The 24381-nt window shown below is 39.0% G+C and overlaps 5 protein-coding genes across 12 annotated transcripts in view; 2 read left to right on the top strand and 3 right to left on the bottom strand.

Annotated features, from left to right (window-relative positions):
- Positions 1-5383, bottom strand: part of LOC148733157 (uncharacterized) — a 20637-nt gene extending 15254 nt beyond the window's left edge. For 2 of the 6 annotated variants that reach the window (XM_088756212.1, XM_088756213.1), the window contains exons 1-2: positions 4257-4413; positions 1238-1303 (exon numbers count right to left, since the gene is read on the bottom strand). The gene's annotated coding sequence lies outside the window, so the exon portion shown is untranslated. Of the gene's footprint in view, positions 1-1237; positions 1304-4256; positions 4414-5277 lie in introns of those variants that run through there. The other 4 variants (XM_088756215.1, XM_088756214.1, XM_088756218.1 and 1 more) reach the window with 4 other exon arrangements.
- LOC148733156 (uncharacterized) lies at positions 5355-10633 on the top strand. The gene is made up of 6 exons (XM_088756219.1): positions 5355-6653; positions 8152-8393; positions 8646-8700; positions 8901-9003; positions 9673-9749; positions 9974-10633. Exons 2-6 carry the CDS (start codon positions 8372-8374, stop codon positions 10305-10307), a joined length of 591 nt encoding a protein of 196 aa, XP_088612345.1. The 5' UTR covers positions 5355-6653; positions 8152-8371; the 3' UTR covers positions 10308-10633.
- LOC148733154 (uncharacterized) lies at positions 10620-20699 on the top strand. Of its 2 annotated transcripts, none has more exons than XM_088756207.1 (6): positions 10620-10639; positions 12062-12182; positions 12446-12527; positions 13395-13549; positions 16937-19002; positions 19576-20699. In XM_088756207.1, exons 4-6 carry the CDS (start codon positions 13536-13538, stop codon positions 20307-20309), a joined length of 2814 nt encoding a protein of 937 aa, XP_088612333.1. In that variant the 5' UTR covers positions 10620-10639; positions 12062-12182; positions 12446-12527; positions 13395-13535; the 3' UTR covers positions 20310-20699. The 2 variants fall into 2 exon arrangements, with proteins under 2 accessions (XP_088612333.1, XP_088612332.1); XM_088756206.1 differs by having other exon boundaries at positions 19501-20699.
- LOC148733155 (uncharacterized) lies at positions 13545-14783 on the bottom strand. The gene is made up of 2 exons (XM_088756220.1): positions 14431-14783; positions 13545-14203 (listed from the first exon to the last, which is right to left on the bottom strand). Exons 1-2 carry the CDS (start codon positions 14678-14680, stop codon positions 14091-14093), a joined length of 363 nt encoding a protein of 120 aa, XP_088612346.1. The 5' UTR covers positions 14681-14783; the 3' UTR covers positions 13545-14090.
- Positions 20565-24381, bottom strand: LOC148733153 (uncharacterized). 2 transcript variants are annotated; one of them, XM_088756208.1, is made up of 3 exons: positions 23716-24381; positions 22512-23218; positions 20565-21947 (listed from the first exon to the last, which is right to left on the bottom strand). In XM_088756208.1, the coding sequence occupies exons 1-3, from the start codon at positions 24107-24109 to the stop codon at positions 21537-21539; spliced, it is 1512 nt and encodes a 503-aa protein (XP_088612334.1). In that variant the 5' UTR covers positions 24110-24381; the 3' UTR covers positions 20565-21536. The 2 variants fall into 2 exon arrangements, with proteins under 2 accessions (XP_088612334.1, XP_088612335.1); XM_088756209.1 differs by having other exon boundaries at positions 20565-21932.

Raw genomic sequence — 24381 nt, 5'->3', positions numbered from 1 at the left:
CACATAGTCTCCCTCGCAGCCGTTTTTAGTCTCGTCACGCAACGGTCCTCTCTACAAGAGGGAGGAGTGTTGCGTGACGAGTCTAAAAACGGCTGCGAGGGAGACTATCATGCACAGAAATGATACCTTAAAATTGAAACAAGGCACCCAGGAAAAGGTCAGCTGCCGCGTTCAAAACAGTTTTTCTTCATGTAGTTTACAGTCCTAAATGTAAATCAATACGGTGTCTGTTTCACTTTCAATTGAAATACTACACAGTTTGGATGGAACTCCTTGTTACGGCTTATTAAAGTGGAAAGTTACATCGCAAGCAATATCAAAGCCTACCTTATAGTCGGGGTACAGCCTAGCTAATAGAATGACAATGACATTCACAGATTTATATCCGAACTGTATTTGCTAGCAAGCCTACACAGTTGACTCAGGTACCCTGATAATCAATGTGTTCCGAAAGTTTCAGCAAGGTATTCCTTCAAGTGTCTGCCTAACTTGTAATTCTCAGTCTATTCTTTTCTAAGCATCTCACAATGCTTTACGCATTTGGGGGTAACCAGAAGTGTTTTCATCTGGCTCGGGTTACAGCACACAAACATGGGAAAAACGATTTCTGTTGCGCCCCTGGTTGCTCTAGCAGAAGAAAAACATGAAAGAAGTCTGTAGAAAGAAAAACTTTCTTTCCATGGACTACGAGCAGTCCCTCGGTGAATAAAAAAATTTCTGTCAGCGCGCGGCGGGGAACTCTTGCAGTGACGCCGATGCGGCGCAGGAGCTCCATGAGTAAGGCGCTCGAAAAGTAGCACTGAGAACATCGCGAAGAGTAGCAAGATTACAACGGAAGGGTGATTAAAAAAACTTGACTCCAAACTCCTGGCGAACAGTTGTGAACAGGTCGTGTTTTAATCAGATATAACTCATGATGACGTGGACTAGTATTACTGTGATCATAAGAAACTACTCAGGTGAAAGACCTGGTATGCAAAAACGCTAAAAGTTGTTTCCCGGTACGGCAAGAGCAAGGGAAAGAAACCTGCGGAGTAATGTTGTCAGGTTCCATCGCATGCATTAACGTTTGTGGGTCACAGAATCCGATTCTAGATTCTCTGGCACGAAAACAAGTTGGGTAGTAATTTAAATATACAAAGAACTAAGACTTTGAGCTTTCGACAATCAGTTGTACTTCAATTGTTACTATACTATATCTATATCTTTATATTTATATAATTACACGTATACTTACATAAATACACGTATATCTGTATGTTTGTTTGTGTAGTGTCTGACCCTACCAATAATTCAGAGAGATCTGCAAATGGTGGAAATAAACAAATATTGTTATTGTTATTGTTGAAGCGGGTGGAAATTATGGCACCAAGTTCTTGCTAACTTACGACGATGAAAATAAAGTGATGCTCCAGAAAGAACCAGATAAACACTACTGCATGTACGCCAGGTATCATTTTCAAGATAGCAAAATTCGAAAAGAGTGGTAGCATAATTTTAGCATAAAAAAGTTCCTTTGGGTCTCCATAGCAACTGCCAACAAACATCATGCATAATGATTTTGAACTAAAAGATTACTTAAGAATATGGGATAAGCAATCAGAGAAACATGCGCTTAAACTTGTAGTTTAAAGATGACAGTGAATCATGTCTTGGCTTCTTAAAACGCGAGACAAAGGTTTTTTTTTTTCAATCAACTCAAGCCTCTCGGTTAGCTCAATGGATAGAGCGCTGGACTGTTTTGCGGGAGGTCGAGGGTTCGAGCCCCGGCCGGACCAACACTCAAGGTCTTAAAAAATAATTGAGAAGAATATGCTACCCTTCTATAACATCAAGAAATGGTTAGATATTCTAGTCTTCTCGGATAGGGACGAATAAATGGAGGTCCCTTCTCCTGCAGGGCTAGAGGCAGGAGACGTTAATTTCCCACGCACGAGATTACTGTGTGATGGATGTCCTCCCCTGGGGTGGGATGGGTGAGTAACAGGACCCCCGTTGATACCAGTGTTTACTACACTGAAGGGGCTATCCTGTATAAAAAAATAAAAAATAAAGATGTCTACACTCTTCGAGAGCATTTAAGTTAGCGGTGCGTAATATTTAGTTATTGGTTGACAACGACAATAATTGTTTTGTCTGGATAAAAATCCAGTTTCTTCGCAATTCAGCTTGTTTTTCGCCTTGGGCTAAACTCAATGCATGTATTGTAATTTGGCTGAAGGACATCAATTTGGAGATCACTTCAGTTCTCATTTCTTTAGACTGCGAACAGTCCCTTCTTTTCGGCGACGTCCGTCGTGCGAGTCAAATAATTCAGTGAAAAAAATTGCTTTTAGCGCGCCGCGGGGAGCTCTAAAATCTGACTCAAAACTCCAGGCAGACAGTTGTGCACATTTCGTGTTTTGATCAGATATAACTCATGATTACTGCAATAAGTATTCATAACAGAAGGGTTAATCAGATAGAATGCATTTCTTTTCATAAAACATAAGGTCAGCAGAGGAAACTTAATTATGTTTTCAGTTTCATAAACCGAGGGCGCTAAAGATCTGCTCCATAGTGAACATGGAAGGCAAACATCACGCGAGACTATATGAAATACTATGAAATAAAGTTTCCTAATACCGTTATTTACAGTAATCTCAGAGAACAATAAAGAATAGTGGGGTAAAGTACTTTTGAAGGAATGCTTCTCTTTTACAGAGGTATAAAGATCGCAAAATTTTCATCCAGCGTATTCGAAAGATTTTGAAAGAAGTTTGGCAAGACAATGATATCAATAGATATTTATCCAACTATCATTTATATCTCATCTGGCTCAGTCGCTATCATCTCTGAAAATACACCAGCTTCCATGGTTACTTAGAACATTCTAAATTTCGTAAGGGAAAAAGGTGAAGGAGATGGTAACATTTCGAACTGAGCATCTGTGGCGTCTCTTGCATTGATCAAATGCGAGACATAAATTAAGTATTTAGTTCAATGAACTGAGGACGCTAAACATTTGCTCTAGTTAACATGAAAGGAATAAATTGCAAGAGACTTTATGAAGTACTATGAAATAAAGTTCCTAATACCTTTAAGAACAGCTATCTCCAAAAACAACATGGAATAGTGGGGTAAGGTATCCTTAACGAAATGTTCCTTTTAACAATCATTTATGGAAATAAGATCATAAAATATTCATTTAGTGGAATTGAAAGATTTCGATGGAATCTTTTTAATACAATAGAATCGATAGATATTTATCCAGCTATCCTTTCTTTCTCATCTAGCTCAATCGCTATCATCTCTGAAAATACACCATCTTCCACGATTACTCGGGACTGTTTGAATTTTGTTAGCGAAGAAGGTGAAGGAGGCGGTAACGTTTGAGCTTCTGTCGTGTCGCTTGCATTGATTAGAATTACTGTGATCCGGTGTTAAACATGAATTGCGTATTTGAGCTTCTGTCACGTCGCTAGCATCGACTAATATTATTGTGATTATAAGAAACTATTCTGGGGGACGACCTGATAGGCAAAAAGGCTAAACTAAAAGTTGTTTCCCGGTACGGCATGAGCAAGGGAAAAAACGCTGCGTTTAATTTTGTTAGGTTCCATCGCATGCATTCAACGTTGGTGGAAATGAATACACTCCTAAGTCACAGAATTCGATTCTAGTTTCTCTGGCACCAAGACAAGTTGGGTGGTAATTTAAATATACAAAGAAGTAAGACTGCGCTTTCGACAATCAGTTGTACTTGAGGCTGGAAATCATGGCCGGGCACCAAGTTCTTGCTAAATTACAAGCAGTTCATTCCTCCCAACTGAGATAAGAGTCGATGAAAATAAATTAGTAGCGTACTTTCCCTCGATGATATTTTGCTTATTCGATGGATTATGCATCTCACCCAAGTTTAAAACGAAGATGGAGTTTAAATGAACGCTGCTATCGCTGGTAAGAGACGATTACACAACCAAAAAGAGGTCTAAACAAGACTTATTAACCCGATCGCGAAGACGAGAGTTTTCATGCACGTAAATGACACCTTAAACTTGAAATAAGGCACCCAGGAAAACGTCAGTTGCCGCATTCAAGGCATTTTTTCTTCATATTAAGATGCAGTTTACAGTCCTAAACGTAAATAAATGCGGTGTCTGTTTTTAACTTTCAACTGAAATGCTACATAATTTGGACGGAACTCCTTGTTACGAACAGCTTTGTAAAGTAGGAAGCTACATCGCAAGCAAATTCATGATGCACCTAAAGCTTACCTTATAGTCGGCGTACAGTTTAAAGGAATCACAATGACGTTCACAGAGTTATATCCGAACTATATTTTTCCAGCAAGCCTAAACAGTTGACTTGGATACCCTGATAATCAATATGTCCCTGAATTTCCGCAAGACGCTACTTCAAGTGTTCGTCTGATTTACATCCCACAATGCTTCACGCATAAGGGGGGGTGGAGGTAACCAGAAGTGTTACCGTCTGGCACGGGTTATAATGCAGCGCACAAAAATGGAAACAGGAGAAAAACAAGAGGAAAATGAGAGATTTACAGCCTCCACTCAAGAAATAAACGCGAGCCGAATGACGAGTGATTTACAAACTTTTCTCGTGTTCTCCCAACATCCTGCGCAAGTTATTTTGCCGCTAAACTGACGGGAAGTGCAGTCTATTGCTAAAATGAAATTTAAACTCAAATTGAAACAGAGCGCTGTATATTCTAATTTTCTATGCCGTTTTGAAATTCTTGCGATTACTGTAACTCACTTGGATCGGAAAATTTACAATCGACAACTCGAGATTGATAACTACAAGATTATCCGAAGGGACAGAGATGCTAACACCATCGGTGGTGATGTTTTTTCTACATCGCCAAACATATATGCTCAACAAGGCTAAGCTCCTTGGAATCGAAGGACACTGAGGCTATATGGCTTAAGATTCTGGTAAACTCGTCCGGTTTCATCGTGGGAACTGTTTATAGACCACCTACAGATTCTCTATTATTTGATAGATTTCAGGTCATACTCGAGAAACTCTGGATTAAACACCGGAATGTAGTTATCATCGGCGACTTAAACTGCGATTGTACTTGTCTAACCGACGGTTCAATTTCCTCCACTTCTGGCCAAAAATTACAGGATTTGTTATCTCACTTTGACTACACGGTTATCAATGATAAACCAACTAGGGTAACAAGGGTAACAAGTGATACGTCTTCTCTGGAACTCCTTGCTACGGCTTATTAAAGTGGAAAGTTACATCGCAAGCAATATCAAAGCTTACCTTATAGTCGGCGTACAGCCTAGCTAATAGAATGACAATGACATTCACATATTTATATCCGAACTGTATTTGCTAGCAAGGCATCACGAGCCACAAGTAAACGGAAGTTCAAATATTCGAAAAGGCTGGTTGCTATGGAGTGACGTCATAAACCGGCTAAGTGTCTATTATCGCCTTGACAGCTTGTTTTTGTAATCGCTCACAGTAATCTTGATTTTGTACAATATCTCTACTCCTGCTGGGCACGATGAAGCCTGTTCTTTTTTAGGGGCTGGATCGGCCCATCGACATTTGGAGATTGGATTTCATATGATATGCGTAGGCAAAAGCGGGAAAGTTTAGTTTCCCGCGGTAGAGTGCAGTTATGGATTCCTTCGAACTTCAAAGGGTTGAATTGTTGCACTCTCCCTCTACAGATGAGGCAAAGCAATCGTTTGTTTTAAATTTCAAGATATGTGGCATGAGAGTGAGGAAGTTTTTCTCAAGTAGCCCGTTAGTGGCACATTTTCGAAGCGAGTTTTGCATGGTCCAGCTTTCGGATTTGAAAAATGGCGGGAGCTTGGATGGCCGATATGTTCACAACAATGAAGTGGCCATCGCCTCTCTATTTGGAGTTGTTTCTGCCATCCTCCGACAGAAATTCAAAGAAGGAGAAGTGGCGAAACACCGTTGGTTGATCGAGAAAATAAATTCGCTAAAAATGGGAACGGAGACTTCTGCAACTCTACCAAGCGATGACTCTCGCGGGTTCTGTCCTGGTGTACCGGTTCACAAGGGAATTACCATTGTTCTTTCTTTGTTTAGGAGTTCTCGGTTAACTATTGTGTATTGTTTGGTCTTTTGTATTGGCTCTTGTGAACCGGTACACGAGGACAGAACCCTCTCGCGAGGAGCTGAAAGCTGCTCGTGATGCTTCCGCAGCCATCGAAATTGAAAACAATCGACTAAAAGCCGACCTCGATCAAGCGCGGAGTCAGCTAGTATCCCTATCAGAAGAATTAAAAAAAATCAGCCACGAAAGACAAACATCACAGTTAAACAAAATTCAGGAGAAGGAGGAGAAAGTCGTCGAGGATGTGTGGACAACGATCAGCGATGTTTGCGACAGATTTCAGGTCAATCTCACCGATGTAATCGCAGGTCAGGTCCACAGTCCTGAGATGGGGCGAATGCTCAGCGACATCGCCAAGAAAATTAGAAGTAACAGCAGCAGCCCACTCCAAGCGTTGGAAACAATGTTGGGGGACAGTAGCCCTCAGTTTTTCCAATCCCTCAGAGTACCAGACTGGACCTTGCTGTATTTCAAACTACAATCGAGGATTCCGGACGAAGCAAGGCAAACGTTACTTAGCATTTCCAAGCTAGGACGAACCAACGTAAGTCACAACGTTTATATTTTAGTAAGATTGGAAAAAGTGTATTTGCTGTCTTATGTTTTGTTGTGAATGTTGGTTATGTGGTGTATCGGAACTCATTTCTGCTTGGCTGGAAAACTACCTTATACCGTTAAATTTCTTAATAATGTACATGAAAAAAATTACTCAGCTCTGATCGTCTAAGATTAATGTAGTTTTCATGTAATTTAGTTCAGAAGAGGCTTAATTTAATTAGTGCATAGAAAGTAACAAACCAAACATCTTGATCGGTCAATAATCAAAAAACTCACAGAATTAGCTAACTCACTGAACAATTCCTGCAACTGTTTGGCCGGAATTTGAACTTATTTGCGCCTCGAAGATGTGAAAATTTCATTTTATCTTATTTTTGTTTGATCGTGTGCGGTTGTTTGGACCGAACGTACAATGTCACTTGCAGGGTTTAAATAAATTATTTTTGTATGTTATGCGGACGCTTTTCTTCTGCATAATTATTATAAGCTACCTCGTAGTTTTTCATGTATATTGTTGATACGTAATCACATGATTTTTCTCGTGCAATTTGGAATAGATAAGTACTTGAGCCTACCAGCTCATGCAATTTTGTAAGTCTTTGGCTGAGTTTGATTTTGCAGCACATAAGACTTCTATGATTACATTTTATGGCTACTTTAATAGAAATTTCCTGTTTGTTTCCTTGATAGGGTCTTGACAGTCTTATAATTTATTCCATTAATGTTTTTCTACTGACTTTTGATAATAATTGCAGCAGCTGGTTTTATATCAGATGATAAAAAAGGATATGGTTGAATCATATTGTTTTGCTGCCCCCCCCCCCCCCCCCCGTCCCCAATATAAAAAGATGGGTGTCATACTGTAAAATTCCATGTTCAAGCCCTCGGCTTAAGTAACTTCATAAGGTGTTTTGAATGGGCATATAAACAGGGGAAAGGGGTAATATCAGAGGGGGGGGGGCATATACGAGGAATTGAAAAAATGTTTCAGAACAATGAGGTATAATGTATCCGAGAATTGAATTAAGCTAATATGCCATCACATTTAGAATTACACTTATAATACATTATAATTATTGTGCTTCACAATAAATGGTGCTGTGAATATATTTCAAAAACATCTATGAAACACTTATGCAACTGGAACAACTGGAATGGAACAGACCTCGGTAACAATAACAAAGTTCATATTTATATTTCAATTTTTGGAACAATTTCATAGTTCTAATTCAAAGTAATGAAACACAAAAGGAATTTGCACTTGTACATTAGATGGGCTTATAAATGGGGTTCTTATATCTACAAGAATATCTTTGTTAGCAAATTGATGGGCTTTTATCTGGGAGGGGCTTAAAACCAAGGGAGCTTTAAATATGGGATTTTATGGTAATTAGCTCTACCACATAGTAGCATATTGTTACAGTAGCTGGATCAATGACAGCATCCTATTTAATAAGCATGTTTTTCTCTACTTATCTCTGTAGGTTAAAACTGACATCCCAATCCTTTTGAATAAGAATCAAATAAAGGCATTGCATCAGATGATTTTTGTTGTGATAAAAAAAGCTATGGGCATCAATCCCTTACCAGATGGAGCACCACATGGCTTCCAGGTGAACCTTTCAGCAGCAGTGGCTTGGGCTGCTAGAGAGGCTTGATTGCATAACCCTGACAAGGACACTCTTGATATTAATTTTAAGCTAGATGGGAGACCATTTTATGGTAGGTTTGACAATTATTTTTCTTAATGCATTAAGGTTTGCATAGGTTAGTTACTTTCTTATGTATATTTGAGGTTCTGTGAGAATTTTATTTCCTGTTTGCAAAGCTGACTGATTAATAGAGTACATCAAGACATCCAACACTACAATATGTCAGTTAGTGATTGTTTCCTTTTATAGTAGTCACCTGATGACTACATCTCTTTTGATCGAGTACAGATCTGAATATTCATGTGCATCCTTGCCTTTACAGGTAGACACCAAAAAAAAAAGTGTGTACCCTATAGCAATTCCAAACTGTAAGGAAAACAGGTTAGAATCATGAATTTTAAGCCAGTTAACATATATCTTATTAAAACTCTACATGGAACATTTGTATGTAGAAGCCAGCCCCATGTAACTGTTGAAATTAATTTTCGAGCAAGTCATCTCATGCCTAGAAGACAAGGAAAACTAGTAAGTTGCAACTAGTTTTTAGAAATTTTACAATGTCACATTTTTTTGTTCTGCAGGGAAAATGTGGAGGCCCTCATAAAGGATATAAATTGCCAGAAGGATGCCATGAAGAAAACAGGAATAGTGGTTGATGGAAGATGCTTAAAGTTAAATTTACAGGTTATTACTTTTGTCTGCCAATTAATCTTGACTCTTTATTTTTTTTTTTTATCTTATTTTATTTCTTTGCAATGTTTCTATGTTACATGTCTATTTAGTCATGTTGTAGTCTTATTGAATCTATTTTATGCTTGGCAGTGTTATAAAATATAAAGGAAAGTAGTGTTCAACATCAAGTCTACCATTTGAGATCTGTGGTATAGCTATTAACTTGAATTTGATGTTATCTTCTGGCCTTTTTTGAGACTGTTACTCTTGATTACAAAGCGCTAATAATGCTACTCAAGCGAAAAGGTGGTGATGCCGACAAATATATTGATGAACTTTGCAAGCGAGGATTGGACACAGAGTGCTGTGTATTCTGCAAAGTTATTAGGGTAGGTTATATAGCCTGCAATTGCTATTTAAATGATATGCATCATAGCAGAATTCTACAAAAACACAGAACACATTCAGGTAACCAGTATTTGTGATGCAATTTATTTGTAATCAATTAGTGGGAGCTTTCTTTGTGTTGAAATTATAGAAAGGCAGAAATTTGTCTATAAAAATAAACATATCTGTGGTGAACTGAGTGATTATATATCTACAAATAGTAGCGAATGTTATCTGACTTAAGCTCAGTTAACTCAATATTAAGTTATAGAATATAGTGCACTTTATTTGTAGGAATGTGCCTGTCCTGATGTTCCTCGTGGGGAAGCCTGTGCTGAGTGTTTCCCAAAGAGCAAAGCAAATATTGGGGGGTAGGTACAACTCTGCATTTCTGTATTAACATGCATAAAAAAGTCCAGCTTGCAGTGTACTACTTCACTTTCTATTGAAATACATGTGTTTAATTCTCACTTTGGTTGATAGTTCTCACATGTGTTTAATTCTCAGTTTGGTGGATAGTTACTAGCAGAAATATGGTATGTTTGGATTATAAAGGTGGAAACTAAATTTGCTGTTTTTCTTCTGATTATTTCAGATGGAAAGGGCTAAGAGACGACTTGCTCTTTCTCCTTGAAGAGGAGCTATCTAATGTTAATCTATGTGCTCTGCATTGTGAGCTGAGGAATACTGAACAGTTGCTAGTTTCGCTTGGCATGTTTGCCCATGACTGTGGAAGCCTTAAGGACTGCAATGCTGTTTTGTCTGACTATGGACCAGACAGTATGAAAGAGAGGGAGAGAATTGTGGTAAAGACCAAACCAGGGCAAGAAAGTGCTATTGAGAGGCACAACATTCAAGTAGTATCATTTTCAGGTGCACAGTTCTTTATTTGTTATTCTTTGGATAAGGATCTAACAGAAGATCACTAGATTATTGAATTACAGCGAGGGATCAGTAGCTATTCTGTCAAAGTTTCAGCGGTTTTTTCCAATCATGGCCCTTTTTATTCTATATTTTTGTCCGACTGGCTGTTATTCCAATCCTCAATCAATAACTTTGGTCACTAAAAGCAATTTCACTATTGTTAATTCACAACTATGTTTACTTCTCAGGGTCAACAGAACGCAGGTTTTTGGAGAACATTGATGTGATTGTGATGCGCTCACTGCCATTACAAAATCTCAAGTTTTTTTTTTAGAGCAAAGAGGTTGCTGAGACATATCTGTTGAACCAAGTTACATTTTGTGAGGAAATGGTTCAGGTACAGTCAAGTGCTTGAAAAGACCACCTGTTACAGAAGACTTAAGTATAAATATTGGGTAGCTAGCAGTATAACATTTGAATTATTACATTGAATCGTGTGCACCAATTGTAGTATAACACAGTCAACATTGTTTAATTTTACAGAAATCCATTTTCTTGAAGTTTAATCCTGTAATAATATTCTTCTGTTTAGTGTTGCCTAATCACTTTTTAATTATTCTATATCATATTTCATATCTTAATATAGGGAAATGTTGTTTAACCTTTCTGGTTCACCTGGCTGAAGTCCCGGCATTCAGTGTAATGCCTGAGCTCTTTTGGGATAGATAACATACTTAGCTTTTCATTGATGGTTAATATAGGGAAGTGTTTTTTATCCTTTCTGGTTCACCCAGGTTGAAGTCCTGGCATTTAAGTGTAATGCCTGAGCGCTTCTGGGATATATAACATACTTAGCTTTTTATTAAATGGTCAATATAGGGAAGTGTTGTATATCCTTTCTGGTTCACCCAGGTTGAAGTCCTGGCATTAAAGTGTAATGCCTGAGTGCCTCTGGGATATATAACATACTTAGCTTTTCATTAAATGGTCAATATAGGGAAGTGTTGTATATCCTTTCTGGTTCACCCAGGTTGAAGTCCTGGCATTTAAGTGTAATACCTGAGCACTTCTGGGATATATAACATACTTAGCTTTTTATTAAAAGGTCAATATACGGAAGTGTTGTATATCCTTTCTGGTTCACCCAGGTTGAGGTCCTGGTATTTAAGTGTAATGCCTGAGCGCTTCTGGGATATATAACATACCTAGCTTTTCATTAAATGGTCAATATAGGGAAGTGTTGTATATCTTTTCTGGTTCACCCAGGTTGAAGTCCTGGCATTTAAGTGTAATGCGTGAGCGCTTCTGGGATATATAACATACTTAGCTTTTCATTAAATGGTCAATATAGGGAAGTGTTGTATTTCTTTTCTCGGTCACCCAGGTTGAAGTCCTGGCATTTAAGTGTAATGCGTGAGCGCTTCTGGGGTATATAACATACTTAGCTTTTCATTAAATGGTCAATATACGGAAGTGTTGTATATCCTTTCTGGTTCACCCAGGTTGAAGTCATGGCATTTAAGTGTAATGCCTAAGCGCTTCTGGGATATATAACATACTTAGCTTTTCATTAAATGGTCAATATAGGGAAGTGTTGTATATCCTTTCTGTTTCACCCAGGTTGAAGTCCTGGCATTTAATGTAATGCCTGAGTGCTTCTGGGATATATAACATACTTAGCTTTTCATTGATAGTCAATATAGGGCTGTTTTGTCTATCCTTTCTGGTTCACCCAGGCTGAAGTCCTGGCATTTAGTGTAATGCCTGAGCACTTTTGGGATATATAACATAGTTTACTTAGTTTCTTTGACATTCACAGGTTGATTTAGGAAAGTGTTGTGTATCCTTTCTGGTTCACCCATGCTGAAGTCCTGGCATTCAGAGTAATGCCTGAGCGCTTCTGGGATATATAACATGAAGAAATTCTTGGAGTTTCATAGGTAAATCATCTTGAGTATGAATGTTGTTTCTCTGTATCTGCAGGGAACACACCAAAAACTGCTACGTTTTGGTTTTCTTTGATTGTCCAATTAATGACGTATGTAATAATATCAATAATAATAATAAGGATAATAATAATACTCAATAACAAAGGTGCTACTTACATTACACAATAACATACTTAGTTATTAGTTGCTAATAATAATATGTAATAACATTATTAATACAATAATATTATCCATAATATTCTATTTTTTGTTAGCACTACACTAATCTGAAAAATTCTGGAACATTTTTGAGAGACTGGGGAACCCACTCAAACATAATTGGCATTGGTGATACAGGTAAAGATTTACTGATTGTCCATTAGTGAGCATTGCTTTTTCATATGGTGTGTTTAAACTATACATGATCAATGACTGGTCAAAGTAAATGTTTCGTTATTGTTGGACATTGAGGATGCAATCATGAGTACTTTTACCTTTTTCTGTTTTTAATAATTATTGTCAAGTGGGGGAGTACCTATTTACTATTCTTTACATGTACTGTGTCTCATAAATGTATCTGGTGAGTTTTAAATCTGCTTGTTAAACATTTCAAGGGCTTTATATCACTGAATTTGCAAATTTGTGTATTCAGTGAACTCTCTTAAATGGAAACTGCTGGGACCAGCACTAAATATTCATCTTACCAAGGCGTGTGTCTTAGAAAGTCAAACCATAAAAAAAGAATTATGACTAAATAGCTGCAGGGGCTTACTCTTGGTGTCTGGTTAAGGGAGGAATCCATCTTATAGAGGTGTCTGTCAAGGGATAATTGATTGTGGATCAGCCAGTATGGCAATTGTTATTTGTATATCAAACACCATATACTCGAACGTTTCATTCGAGTAACAGACATAATTGAGTGTGCATCCAAAAAATAAGGCTCAGTTGTACCTTTTTCTGAAACTGGTATATTTTATAAAACCATACATTGAGTGTTAGATTCTAACGTTTCATTTATTTTATGCCAAATTTAATACACTTAAAAATTAACTCCCCCTTCAATTTGCAATTTACTTAAGATAAACCTGTAAGAATGTTAGTCTTTGTAAAACAAACGGAGATGTGACCAAACTTAGTAGCATTTTAATGCAAACAACGGGGTTTACTGGAAATCTACTCTATAAATTTTGATTATGCTCTTTTAATGAGAACTGTTATCATTAGTTCTCCTAAGGCAGGAAATAGATGCGAAGCTGGCATTTTGGATTAGAAAGCAACAGGAAGTAGTTTCAAAGCTAACCATCCTTCAGAAAGGCGAAAAGTACCCAGAAGATGTTCAGAATTATGTTGCTGAGTATCAACTAGATGCCTATCGAAATGTAAGTCATTAGATTTACTTGCTAGTAGGGCTAAGTATCAAACTAATTGAGTGCCTTGCACTTACTACAATAAACTGTAACTGTAGAAGGTCTTTTTAATAAGTAGGTCTTTTTTTTAACAGTGACCTGTCCTAGGTTCCTTCTTTATGTTCGCTGACATGATGAAAATTAACGTTTAAAAATTGTTTTTGATACAAAAAATCGTACTGTCAATTTTCCGTAGTCTCTACATTTTCGAAACACGTCGGGCCACCAAATTAGTTCTACTTCTCTGGTTGCTCTACCCTCTCCAGCAGTTATAATAATTTCAGAACGGCTTGTTGGTGTTTGTTGCTCACCTTTAACTCGCGTCGTGAAGCGCGAAAACGCCCTTTGTTTGGCTGCCTCGACTGCTTCCTCTGTACTTGTGAAGCGTTGAAAGTTTACTTCCACACCATGCCTAAACGCTGCCGACGTCTTCGGTCTAACAATCTCTTGGTATGCTAGTGCATTCAAAACCGCTTCCAAATCATACATTCTGTAGGAAAACTTGCGGGTACTTTCATGATGTATGGGCTGCTTGTAATGCTTTACAAGGGGGACTGCCGAGGGTAAAAAGTAGATGTTCGAAATGAATCTTTTTCACGTGGACGTCATGTAACTGTTGCCATCCAGCTAAAATAATAAAAAGACGAAAAGAATGGAGGTTACACCAATCAGACACTTTTATTTGACTACTATACAAGAAATTTATGCTGGTGCGGTAACCGGCGAAACGCTTGGTAAATGAACGATTTCGCGTAAGCGTTTGCTTGTTTACTTCTTTGTCAGTTCTACTTTAGACAGTAGTGCCGTATGCATATTTTACGGGACTTAGAATCTCCATCAATTCAAATTCTCACCTTTAACGCTTGGAGTCAAGGATCCAATAATTTGGTCAGCTACTAGTGCCAGCCACAATTTATAGTGAGGCAGCTCTTCCTTCCCCAATTGTTTAGCATTTGGCTGGTTCACGAGCGCTTGTCCTTGCGAGTCGCTGAATATTCCACTTTGATAGGGATGCGGAGCGTGGCTATATTCGTGATGCTTCCTCGCGGAATATCCCGTCTTAAATCGCTTGTTGCACCTACGGCAACTGATCGTGAACGCCATGACAGGACAATAAAGTGGCAACCGATTGTTAAGACTGACACGCACGTGCTGTTTTCTCGGTAGCTATGACAACAAACAATTGTCAATTGATCACATATTTAGAATTAGTCGTTAAGAAAGACGATATCCGTGCTCTAGTCTGTCTGCTCCAAATGAGGATTTAGGCTTCTTGTGTACTTGTGACTTTTAGTATTGATGGCAGATAATTAAACAATATGAATACCAATTTTTAATACCTGGTACAATTAAATTTTAAACAACAAGCCATTTATCACGAACAATAACTCTTTAATAATACTGCGCCTCATATTATAGTTAATTTCTTGACACAGAGAGCTGGTTTTAAGCCACTGCGTCTTTGTGGTATTCACGATTTTTTGTCCTAACTGGAACTGTTTTCTTCACATCGGAAATGAAATAAGAGTTGAACAATCAATTGTTCGCGCACTCCAACTGCTCGCACAGTTCATTAATTGTTGGTCTCTGCGAAGAATTACAGCGAAGACATGATCGATAAAGATTAAAGAAGATATTCGGGAAGATTACAAACTTGTATTTCAACTCTCTCACTAGGAATTCTAATGAATAAATGTCCGTTTTCTTGTTCTGTTTGCCGTTCAGTTGTCCTAGCTCAGGTGCAAGGTGCTTAAATCTCTTTGTGTCTGCGGGCTTTTGGTATGATTTAGGGCTGCTTTGGTCCCTAGCTTTCCCAAAGTCCACCAGCACAGCTTCTGCCTCTGCCAAGCTATGTCCATCCAGAACGACGTTGTTTGACTTAATGTCATTGTGAAGGATCTTTACTTTGTCGTACAAGTGTATTCCGCGACACAGACCGCTTAATAGGCGAGTCCAGTTGATGCTGGTATTTTCAACGGGGATATCGCCAAGATGCATACGCTCTCCATTGACGTTGTAAAAATTGGTCACGATATCAATTCTGGGTTGTGTCCTGGTGTACCGGTTAACGAAAATGTGTCCTGGGGCCTGTTTCTCGAAAGTCCCGGTAACTTAACGGGCCCGTAAAGCTGTTTTGTCTTCATTCAAGATGGGGATTTCGAAAGTTTTGAAAATGATACAATAAAACTATCGGCTAAAGAGACAAAAAGGACTGGTTTGGGTGCTAGAACCTGCTTTCCTATCCTTTAAATTTTGCTTTTAAAACATGGCTTCGTGCCCGTTAAGTTACCGGGACTTTCGAGAAACAGGCCCCTGGTGTGCCCGTTAACCAAAATATGTCTTGGCGTGCTGGTTATCGAAAATTGCGTGACATCGGCCGATCGCGGAATGATAGCGTGACAGCTAGTTAGTTTCATGAATAATAAATGCTGGAAGGGGTAATTGGGCCAGTCGGGTCATTTGGGCCAGCGGGGTCATTTGGGTCATTTAGGCCAGTTGGGTCATTTGGGCCAATTGGGTCATTTGGGCCGGTTGGGTCATTTGGGCCGGTTGGGTCATTTAGGCCAGTTGGCTCATTTGGGCCGCTTGGGTCATTTGGGCCGGTTGGGTCATTTGGGCCGGTTGGGTCATTTGGGCCGGTTGGGTCATGTGGGCCAGTTGGGTCATTTGGGCCAGTTGGGTCATTTGGGCCGCTTGGGTCATTTGGGCTGGTTGGGTCATTTGGGCCGGTTGGGTCATGTGGGCCAGTTGGGTCATTTGGGCCAGTTGGGTCATTTGGGCCGGCTGGGTCATTTGGGCCAGTTGGGTCATTTGGGCCGACACCGCGGAAATACGTTTTTGTGACGTCACAGTGGTCAGTGGTCATCAACAGTAGGCTGCCAAGTGCTTCCATGTGTTTGTGGACTAATTCGATGAAAACATCGGCCTTTTTTTTTTTACGTTGTCGATTTGACTCACGGCGTAAAACTTTGTAAAAGTTATCGGCATGTCATGGTTTCGTTGAGGTGTCCGCTGACCAGTAAAATACTGTATCGTCCCCTAAAAAACGTATTTCCGCGGTGTCATTTGGGCCAGTTGGGCTATTTAAATCAGTGGGTGGCCAGTTAGCTATTAAACCGGGTGAATTTTTCGCAGTCAGTGTAACAATTGGGCCAGTTGGGTCATCTGGGCCAGTTGGGTTATTTGAAGAATGAAGATAAATCAGGAATTTCTGAGTTATGTTCAGCATAATGTAAAAAAATACGAAGATCGTCTACTTCGGGGCGAAAAGTTGGATGGACCTGCGATTATTGAGCCAGGGCAGCAGTTAAACCCAGACTTTCGCAGTCCTCCTAACGTTAGCGACTATGTGCTTCCTAGAATCATCATTTGGGATCCATTGAAGCAGCAGCAGCAGCATTGTTTCAAGACTGGATTCACATGCCCCCATTATGAGCATGGCCATCAGAATACTATCCTTACTCCCTGTAAGTGGAAAGATGGGACGAGTGAGCGAGATTTGCCTCGCCAAATTTATTGTGTAAATGGCCCCGTGTTGCTAGCGAGCCGTGTGTATCGATGCACTCAAGGACACGAAATCGCCGGTCATGACCCCAGACTACTAGAGAATATACCATCAGGTGATATTAAATTTCATCTTGGCCATAAGTTAGGATTTACTCCTGACCTTTGCTCTTTAGTGTTTGCATTGGCTTCAAGTGGACACCCATTTAATGAAATTGAACTGTTTCTAGCGCAAAGATACCTGGAAAACTTTGCGGAAAGACAGTGTAGGTATGCCAGACACATCTCTACATATCTGGAGCAAAATAAGTCCGTAGACAAAGGCAAACTTCCAAAATTCCCATCTTTTGATGTATGGAGGCCAACACCAAGCACAGACACAGTTCATCAGTGCTTTCTGTATATTTTTAAAGAGAACCATCAATTTTTTCGGCAAAACATAAGTGAGAAAACTGCTGAATGGATGAGTGCTGACCACACATTCAAAGTTGCTGCAAACATTGGTTGCATGCTCCCAAATGGATCTTGGTCTACGCAATTTGATTCCCTCTATATCGTTATGAATGAAATTGGCCAGGTACTCACCTACAAACTGACAAAGGGTACTGCAATAAGCAAGGTAGAGGACATTTTAAAGAATTTGAAGCATAGATTTGATAAACAGAAAGCATCCTGTGACACAATTTTTGCGGACAATTGCTGCAAGGTTCGAAGCAAATTACAGCAGATTTTCCCACACGTGTCTGTCAAGCTTGACTTGTTTCATGCCATTCAAAGAGTCACCACAAAAGTGCCCAAGGGCAAACGGCAGTACTTGTCCTCATCTTTCATAGATGACTTTAAGATGATATTCCGAGCTGATGCAGACCAAGGTGAAATTAGAGAGATGGATACACCAGATGAGCATACAATAATGAGTAATCTTGAACATCTTACAGAGAGATGGAAAGATGTAAATTATGACAATGGTGAGACTGTTTTGAATGAAAATGTTTTGCATGAAATTGAAAATTTGAAGGTTCACATCGAAAGAGGCTGTTTGTCAAAGATTTCTCAAGGGGGTGGCTCCACAAGAAATGAAAATCTACACAAAAATTTGAGGGCTGTGATAGCCCGATCAAGGCTGGGTTGTGAATTGGCTGAGGCATTACTGGCAACCTTCTTTTACCTCTGGAATGAGAGGAGAGGTGCATCAGAATTACCATCAGGTTGTGTAAGGCCTATCCTATCCTACAGAGCGGCATTAGAAGAACAAGGCTTTGAACCCACAGCTGAAAGGTTTGGCATAATCCCACAGTCAAGTGATCCTGAGAATGCTAGTGTACCCAAGGAGTATGATCCTGAAGTCATGCAGAGTAATTTGCTTGAAATGTCTGTTAACAGCACTTATGAAAATCTTGACACAAGCAAGGACAGGCTCAGTGACACTGAGCTTAACTACATTTTTTGCCAGGCTGTGAACTTGTCTGTTCTTTATAATCAGCTGCGTTCACGATGTAAAAATCCCAGGTTGAGTTCCAAGCTACTTTACTTGATGCCCTGCAGCTTACTTCTGTTCAGTAACTCCACATTCAACACAGAGAAAGTTGCTGAACACTCTGAACGGCTAAACAAGAATCTATTGGGGTACAGCCTACAACTAGCCACCGCCGAGTACGATTGTCCAGCAGATAGCATTTTTCTCAGTGTTATTCGCCAGCTGAAAGAAATGTCAGCATCATCACCTTCTCTTCAAAAGCACTTGGTCTTCCTTGGAATTTCACTGGGAGACAGTGGTTACATCAAGATTGTCCAAGAATTGCGGGATCTTGTAGTCAATGAGTGGCTAAACAATGCTGGAAGGTACAAGCATGCCCTTCTGTCACCTGATAAGCATTTTGATGATGAGATAAACAAATTCAGGGAGTGTGGATACTTTTCAAGTAAGTGATCACACCAATTTTTATGTGTAACAGGACTACATGCTGTCCAATTTAGAAAAAATAGTCAAATTAAGGATTATTTGGATGATTTGGAGCTATTCAAATTCCTCCTAAATCGGACAGTTTTGATAAAATTAAAGAATAATAGCTTTCCTGAAATAAAACAAAATTTAAAGAAATTATCAAAGCTTAATTGGTGTTTTCAAATGAGTGGAGGTGTGTTAGAACAATTACTTCTATCTGGGAGGTGTGCATCTTCTTTGAAACTAGACATTTTGACATTATTTTACCATTGCAAACACTCCTGCACCTTCTGTTCATAGATGACTTAGGAGCATTTTTTCAAGAAAACAAATTATTTCCAATATTTTTGGATTTATTAAATATGTAACTTCTATGTATAGGAAAACATGTTAACCTTTTCTTTACTCCATAAGGACCAATTGTGCACTGCTAAGCACACCAAAAAGCCTGTCTTAAACTTTCATTCTTTTTTAGATGAGTTGGGGAATGTCATAGGAATTGCACTATCCCAGATTCTGAGACTAAACATTGTCATCTTTACATCACTAGACCACATGCCAGTGGTACCAGTTTCCCCACTTTTGCCTTGCACAGCTACAAATGCCATTTTTCTGGGATATAGTAATGGTCAACCAGAATTATATCACACTGTGGTATCTTTGGAGAATGTGTTTGAAGAAATCCCACCCCATGTTAGTTCTACGAGTATGTGTAGCAATGCTTCTCCAAAGGAACAGGTGCCTGAGCACTGCTCATGTGGTCGTGGTTCTGCCAAAAAAGATGGAAGAAAATTCTGCTTTCAAGCACCAAATGGTAACAAGAGCCGGTGTAAGTGCTACTCTACAACAGCTGGTTGCTCCCATCGATGTAAATGTGTTGATTGTGGAAATCCTTATGGCAGCTCCCAGGCTGCCAAACAGGCATACACACATGTGACAACTTCAAGATACCGACCCAAGCAAAAACTACAAGAGGTCAAAGGGAGCACCTCCAGTCTGGATTACCTTATGAAACAGGGTTTAACTCCAGTATTTGGATGGTCTGAGATTGAAAGTCTTACATTAGACTGTCTTGTGAACTTTGCATCTTTGAAAGGTTTAAGCATTGAACCTTTAAAAGTACATGAATACTACTCCAGACTTTATGACATTTCAAAAAGTATTGGCAGTCCCCTGCAACCAAAGAAAGCCAATCAAATAGATGGGAAACTCCAAAGCATTAAGAAAGTGGCTAAAGGCTTTGAAGCCCTTTACAAAAAGCAGGTTGAACTGAACTGGTTCTGATGGGAGAGACCGTTTGGAATACTGTAACCACCACCTAATGTCAGCCAAGTCAATTTGTTTTTTTAACTAATTGGCAGGGAACCAGTATTAATAACAATTAGAGCATTAATAACAATTAGAGCATTAACAACAATTCGACATAGAGTATTACTTGCTGGTCAAATAGAAACTTCAACATCTCCCCCTCCCCCCCCATTCCCAGCCCCCAGCATGATCCAGGTAATAGTTATAGTATACATAACAATCTGCACATGATTTAAATGAACAGGAACTTTTATTGTTAATTCAGTTATGTTATTACTTGGGTGTTCAGTTTTGAAATATCACTTTGAAATATATTAATTCCATGAAATATGAAAGGTACCTGAATAAAAGAAATTCTTACAACTATGTAATTCTACAATATTAATTGGGTTTAAATTTGTATTTCAAGAAATATTTCCAACACACCTCTGCAAAAAATAGATTGTATCTATCCAATTTGTTATTAATAATGTTATGCACATCTATTGCAATCCAAATTCTTCTTTATGATGAAATCACTTTCATTAATTCAGTTTTGTCATTATTTTCTTTGGATGATCAGTTTTTGAAATATGACATCAAAATATAACAAATAAAATTTAGATAGAACATGATCAACATAAATTGTTATAAACTATCTTTCTCTACAATATTAATTGGGTTTCAATTTGTGATTAATGTCAATACACCTCTGTAAAAAAATCAATTATGTATCCAATTTATTAATAATTTTATGTACATCTGTTACAGTCTGGAGACAACAATAACACAATAGTGAGATTTAGCACTTGGTTTACCAGAAAAGAGTGACCATGATTTTCCAGCCATTTTTTTTTTGTTTGTTGGATGGGCTTTGCAGTGTCTGTAAATGATGTAGCTGTTTTGCATTTGTTGAGTATATGGGGATTTCTTCCTTTTCCTCTCACAGAGCAGAAGTCACACAAGTAAATGAAGTACTTCATATTTGAAACCCTTGAAATGCCATGCTTTTCATCAGCAGAAAGCTGCAAGAATTCATGTAAACCCAAAGTGACTTGAGCTTGTATGAAGCTTAAGCAGTTATGCTAACACTATTTTACGTGAAAAGTGAAAGGGTAAGCTGATGGTTGCTGTTTCGTGTAAAAGCAGTGCTAAGTCTCCCTAATGATTTAGATGTCCCATCTTTACCATTGTGATGAGCAGCACAATATTAATTAAAAGGTACTATTCTGTTGCCTGCAAGAAAGCTACAATCTCATCCTTTTGTGGATGAGCATTCATAACAGTCTCTAGCATGTCCTCTGTGATCTTCTTGTCTTTTGTGAGGAATGCCTGATGGTACTCTTCTGGTGTTACACCACATGCAGCAACTGCATGTGAGTTTGCAACTGTTGGAAGCTTTTTGAAGAAGACCACCAGCTTATTTACCTTCATAACAGAGCCAATTGTAGCAGCCTGTAAGGCTGCCATGGCTTCCTGGGCTGCTTTGCTGCTGGGTCTTCTTGTAGAAGAATAGCTCCGCACTACTCTCCTCACACTAACAAAAGGACCAGGCAGGCACAGAATTCTTTTTTGTATGTCTTCACATAACACCCCCACTTTGAGTCCTGCTGGGGACTTCTGCAGACGGCAAGACTGTAAAACAAATCCATTTAGCTCCAATTAAACTAAACCTTTGAGTTTCCATGTCACCAGCAGTCTACAGAATATTGAGCGAGTAATTCAAACCATGTATCTTGTGGTTTAATTGTTTTTTTGACCAGTTTGGAATAAAAATTCGAACTGACCTATAAATGAATCAACCAAAAACAAATTTGTACCACAACATTTATAGAATGTACACAGTTTTTTTTACCACCCTCAAAAAAAGTGCGTTGAAGTGCTTTTCCATAATCATTTCTAACCTGCTGAAATGGCTACAATGAACTAGCTGTTAAAAATTAACGAAATAAGCTCTTAACCAAACAGCACTTTCTCTCATTTAATCTTTTGGTTTGGAATGCTAGGTAGGTCTTACACTGCTAATCATCAGAATTAATGTAAAATATACAGATGTAAATTAAGGTTAATATATAGTCATTTCCTTTCCAGCTGCATGAACATGTGGGTCGCCATAATAGATCATTATAATAATAATAATATTTATTATTATTATTATTAGTTTCATCATTAATATAATTAGTATTTTATTGAACTCACCAGCTCTGAGATTCCCTTCATGGTCTCAAGAGTATCAGTGAAAGTTATTGCCATTTGCATGGTCTCTGCTGTTATAGCTGTGGGCGTTGTCCCCGATTCCAAGGCAAGTGCTTTGGTAAGCCGGTGGTAGAGGACATGCATATTCAAGGCCACACGTAGAGTGTTTTTATATTTCTTCGAACCTGAAGAAATAATTGAATTAGCAACTGCACCCTGGCTGTCATCTTCGTTGGGCTTACTGAACTTAAAGAAAAGCTCCTTGGCAGTAGCAGTCAGTGTGTACTTCAGTGCTGGTGTTGTATTATGTTCCACATATATCTTTTCAAATACATCGCCAAGGGATTTAACAGAAAACTCGTCAAGGGAGTCAGAGTTCTCTGCCATAGCTTCCAGGTCTAGATGTTCCGATCTCCTTTGATAAAAAAAGAGCAGCCTCTCTGCCAGCCCATTTTTTGAGGCCACAATTTTTGGCCAAACTGACTCTAGGAACTGCTGAGGGGTGGTGAAAGCAAGGAGGGCTAGTTTAGCTGAAGTAACACCAACCCGCTTGCCTTTTGTTCCTTTTAGAACATACCAAAAATCTCCATCGTAACATTTACACAGGCGTTCCATTGAGAGGCTCGTCTGTGATATTGACTTTCCTTGATGTGTTAGTCTTTGCAGGAGAGAGTATGCCTCATCCACACAAAGGATTGGCACTGTAGATGCTGCAATAAAATGTACCAAATTGTTTCTATTACAATTAATATATGTTTCACCGGAAAACTGAAAGTCAATTTGAACTAAAATTAATTTCGAATATTACCCATTCTACCCACTTACCCTCGATTGCAGAGTGAAGGGGCCCAGAAAGACCCCACAGAAAACAGACAGGGATGCTCATCGCCTTGCTTTGGAGTGTAAATTGCAGATGTTTATTCTTGCCTAGGGCATTTTCAGAGAAAATGCCAATATTTTTAAGACACAAAGGAGTACACATCAAGAAATGGAACAAAAATATTGCATGTTATGTACCTACATCTGAGCCCCTCACCCAACTCCTGGGGATGGAGGGCACAAGTTCAGAGGTCCTTGAAAAGAACATTTAACCCTTAACACCTTAGCAGTGGTTTGAATATCCTCTACACTATTCTTTGTACATTAAGTATCATAACATGAACTTACTGCACACAAAAGATAATAATGGATGTCTAAAAATACCAACCTCCCAGGAAATGGTTGAATAGGCCGCTTGATGATGTTTCATCTATTACGATGCTGGTCTGAATTTTCTCCTCAACATGGCCCACAATTGGCTCCACGCATCCCTTCTGGCACGCTGGTGTTTTTCCCGTTCCAGAAGGGGCAGTAGCGATGAGATGGAGATTTGCTTTTTCCTCGTAGGAACCAAACAGCTTTAAAGTTGTTTGGCCGAGCAAAGAGCTCGTCGACACCAAAGTTGAACAGAGAAGCATCTCGCTTGTGGTGCCATTGCTGCAAGCGAACGCAGACAGCCATTGACGAAGGCGTTGAGGCACAACTTCGTCGATTGGAAGAATAATTTGGCTTAGCTGAGATTGCAGATCCGTAGTCGATGTTACATTACTTTGAGTGTCCATGATATTAATACCGAGGATGAATAAATCTATCTTTGTACCTATAACCAGCTTCCTTTGATGGCGGGAAAATCTAGATTGATTTAACAGGCGCCTGCGTCAGCGGTTGTATTTTGGCGATTGTGGCGGGAAAGCGACGGAAAAATATTATTCACCCAAATGACCCAACTGGCCCAATTAACCCAACTGGCCCAGATAACCCAACTGGTCCAATTGTTACACTGACTGCGAAAAATTCACCCGGTTTAATAGCTAACTGACAACCCACTGATTTA

Source organism: Stylophora pistillata, chromosome 4, assembly GCF_964205215.1.
Source record: "Stylophora pistillata chromosome 4, jaStyPist1.2, whole genome shotgun sequence".
Lineage (NCBI taxonomy): Eukaryota > Metazoa > Cnidaria > Anthozoa > Scleractinia > Pocilloporidae > Stylophora > Stylophora pistillata.
The sequence above is the reverse complement of the archived record's forward strand: the minus strand, read 5'-3'. Positions and strand labels throughout refer to the sequence as shown.

Coding starts and splice junctions, on each gene's coding strand:
- LOC148733156 (XM_088756219.1), top strand. CDS start 8,372: ATGGGAGACCATTTTATGGTAG. Junction 8,394..8,645: donor GGGAGACCATTTTATGGTAG/GTTTGACAATTA, acceptor CTTTACAGGTAG/ACACCAAAAAAAAAAGTGTG. Junction 9,004..9,672: donor GCTTAAAGTTAAATTTACAG/GTTATTACTTTT, acceptor CTTTATTTGTAG/GAATGTGCCTGTCCTGATGT.
- LOC148733154 (XM_088756206.1), top strand. Junction 19,003..19,500: donor GGAGTGTGGATACTTTTCAA/GTAAGTGATCAC, acceptor ATTCTTTTTTAG/ATGAGTTGGGGAATGTCATA.
- LOC148733155 (XM_088756220.1), bottom strand. CDS start 14,680: ATGGCGTTCACGATCAGTTGCCGTAGGTGCAACAAGCGATTTAAGACG. Junction 14,204..14,430: donor CTTGACTCCAAGCGTTAAAG/GTGAGAATTTGA, acceptor TTATTATTTTAG/CTGGATGGCAACAGTTACAT.
- LOC148733153 (XM_088756208.1), bottom strand. CDS start 24,109: ATGGACACTCAAAGTAATGTAACATCGACTACGGATCTGCAATCTCAG. Junction 23,219..23,715: donor ATTCAACCATTTCCTGGGAG/GTTGGTATTTTT, acceptor ATTTTATTGCAG/CATCTACAGTGCCAATCCTT. Junction 21,948..22,511: donor TGAAGGGAATCTCAGAGCTG/GTGAGTTCAATA, acceptor TTTGTTTTACAG/TCTTGCCGTCTGCAGAAGTC.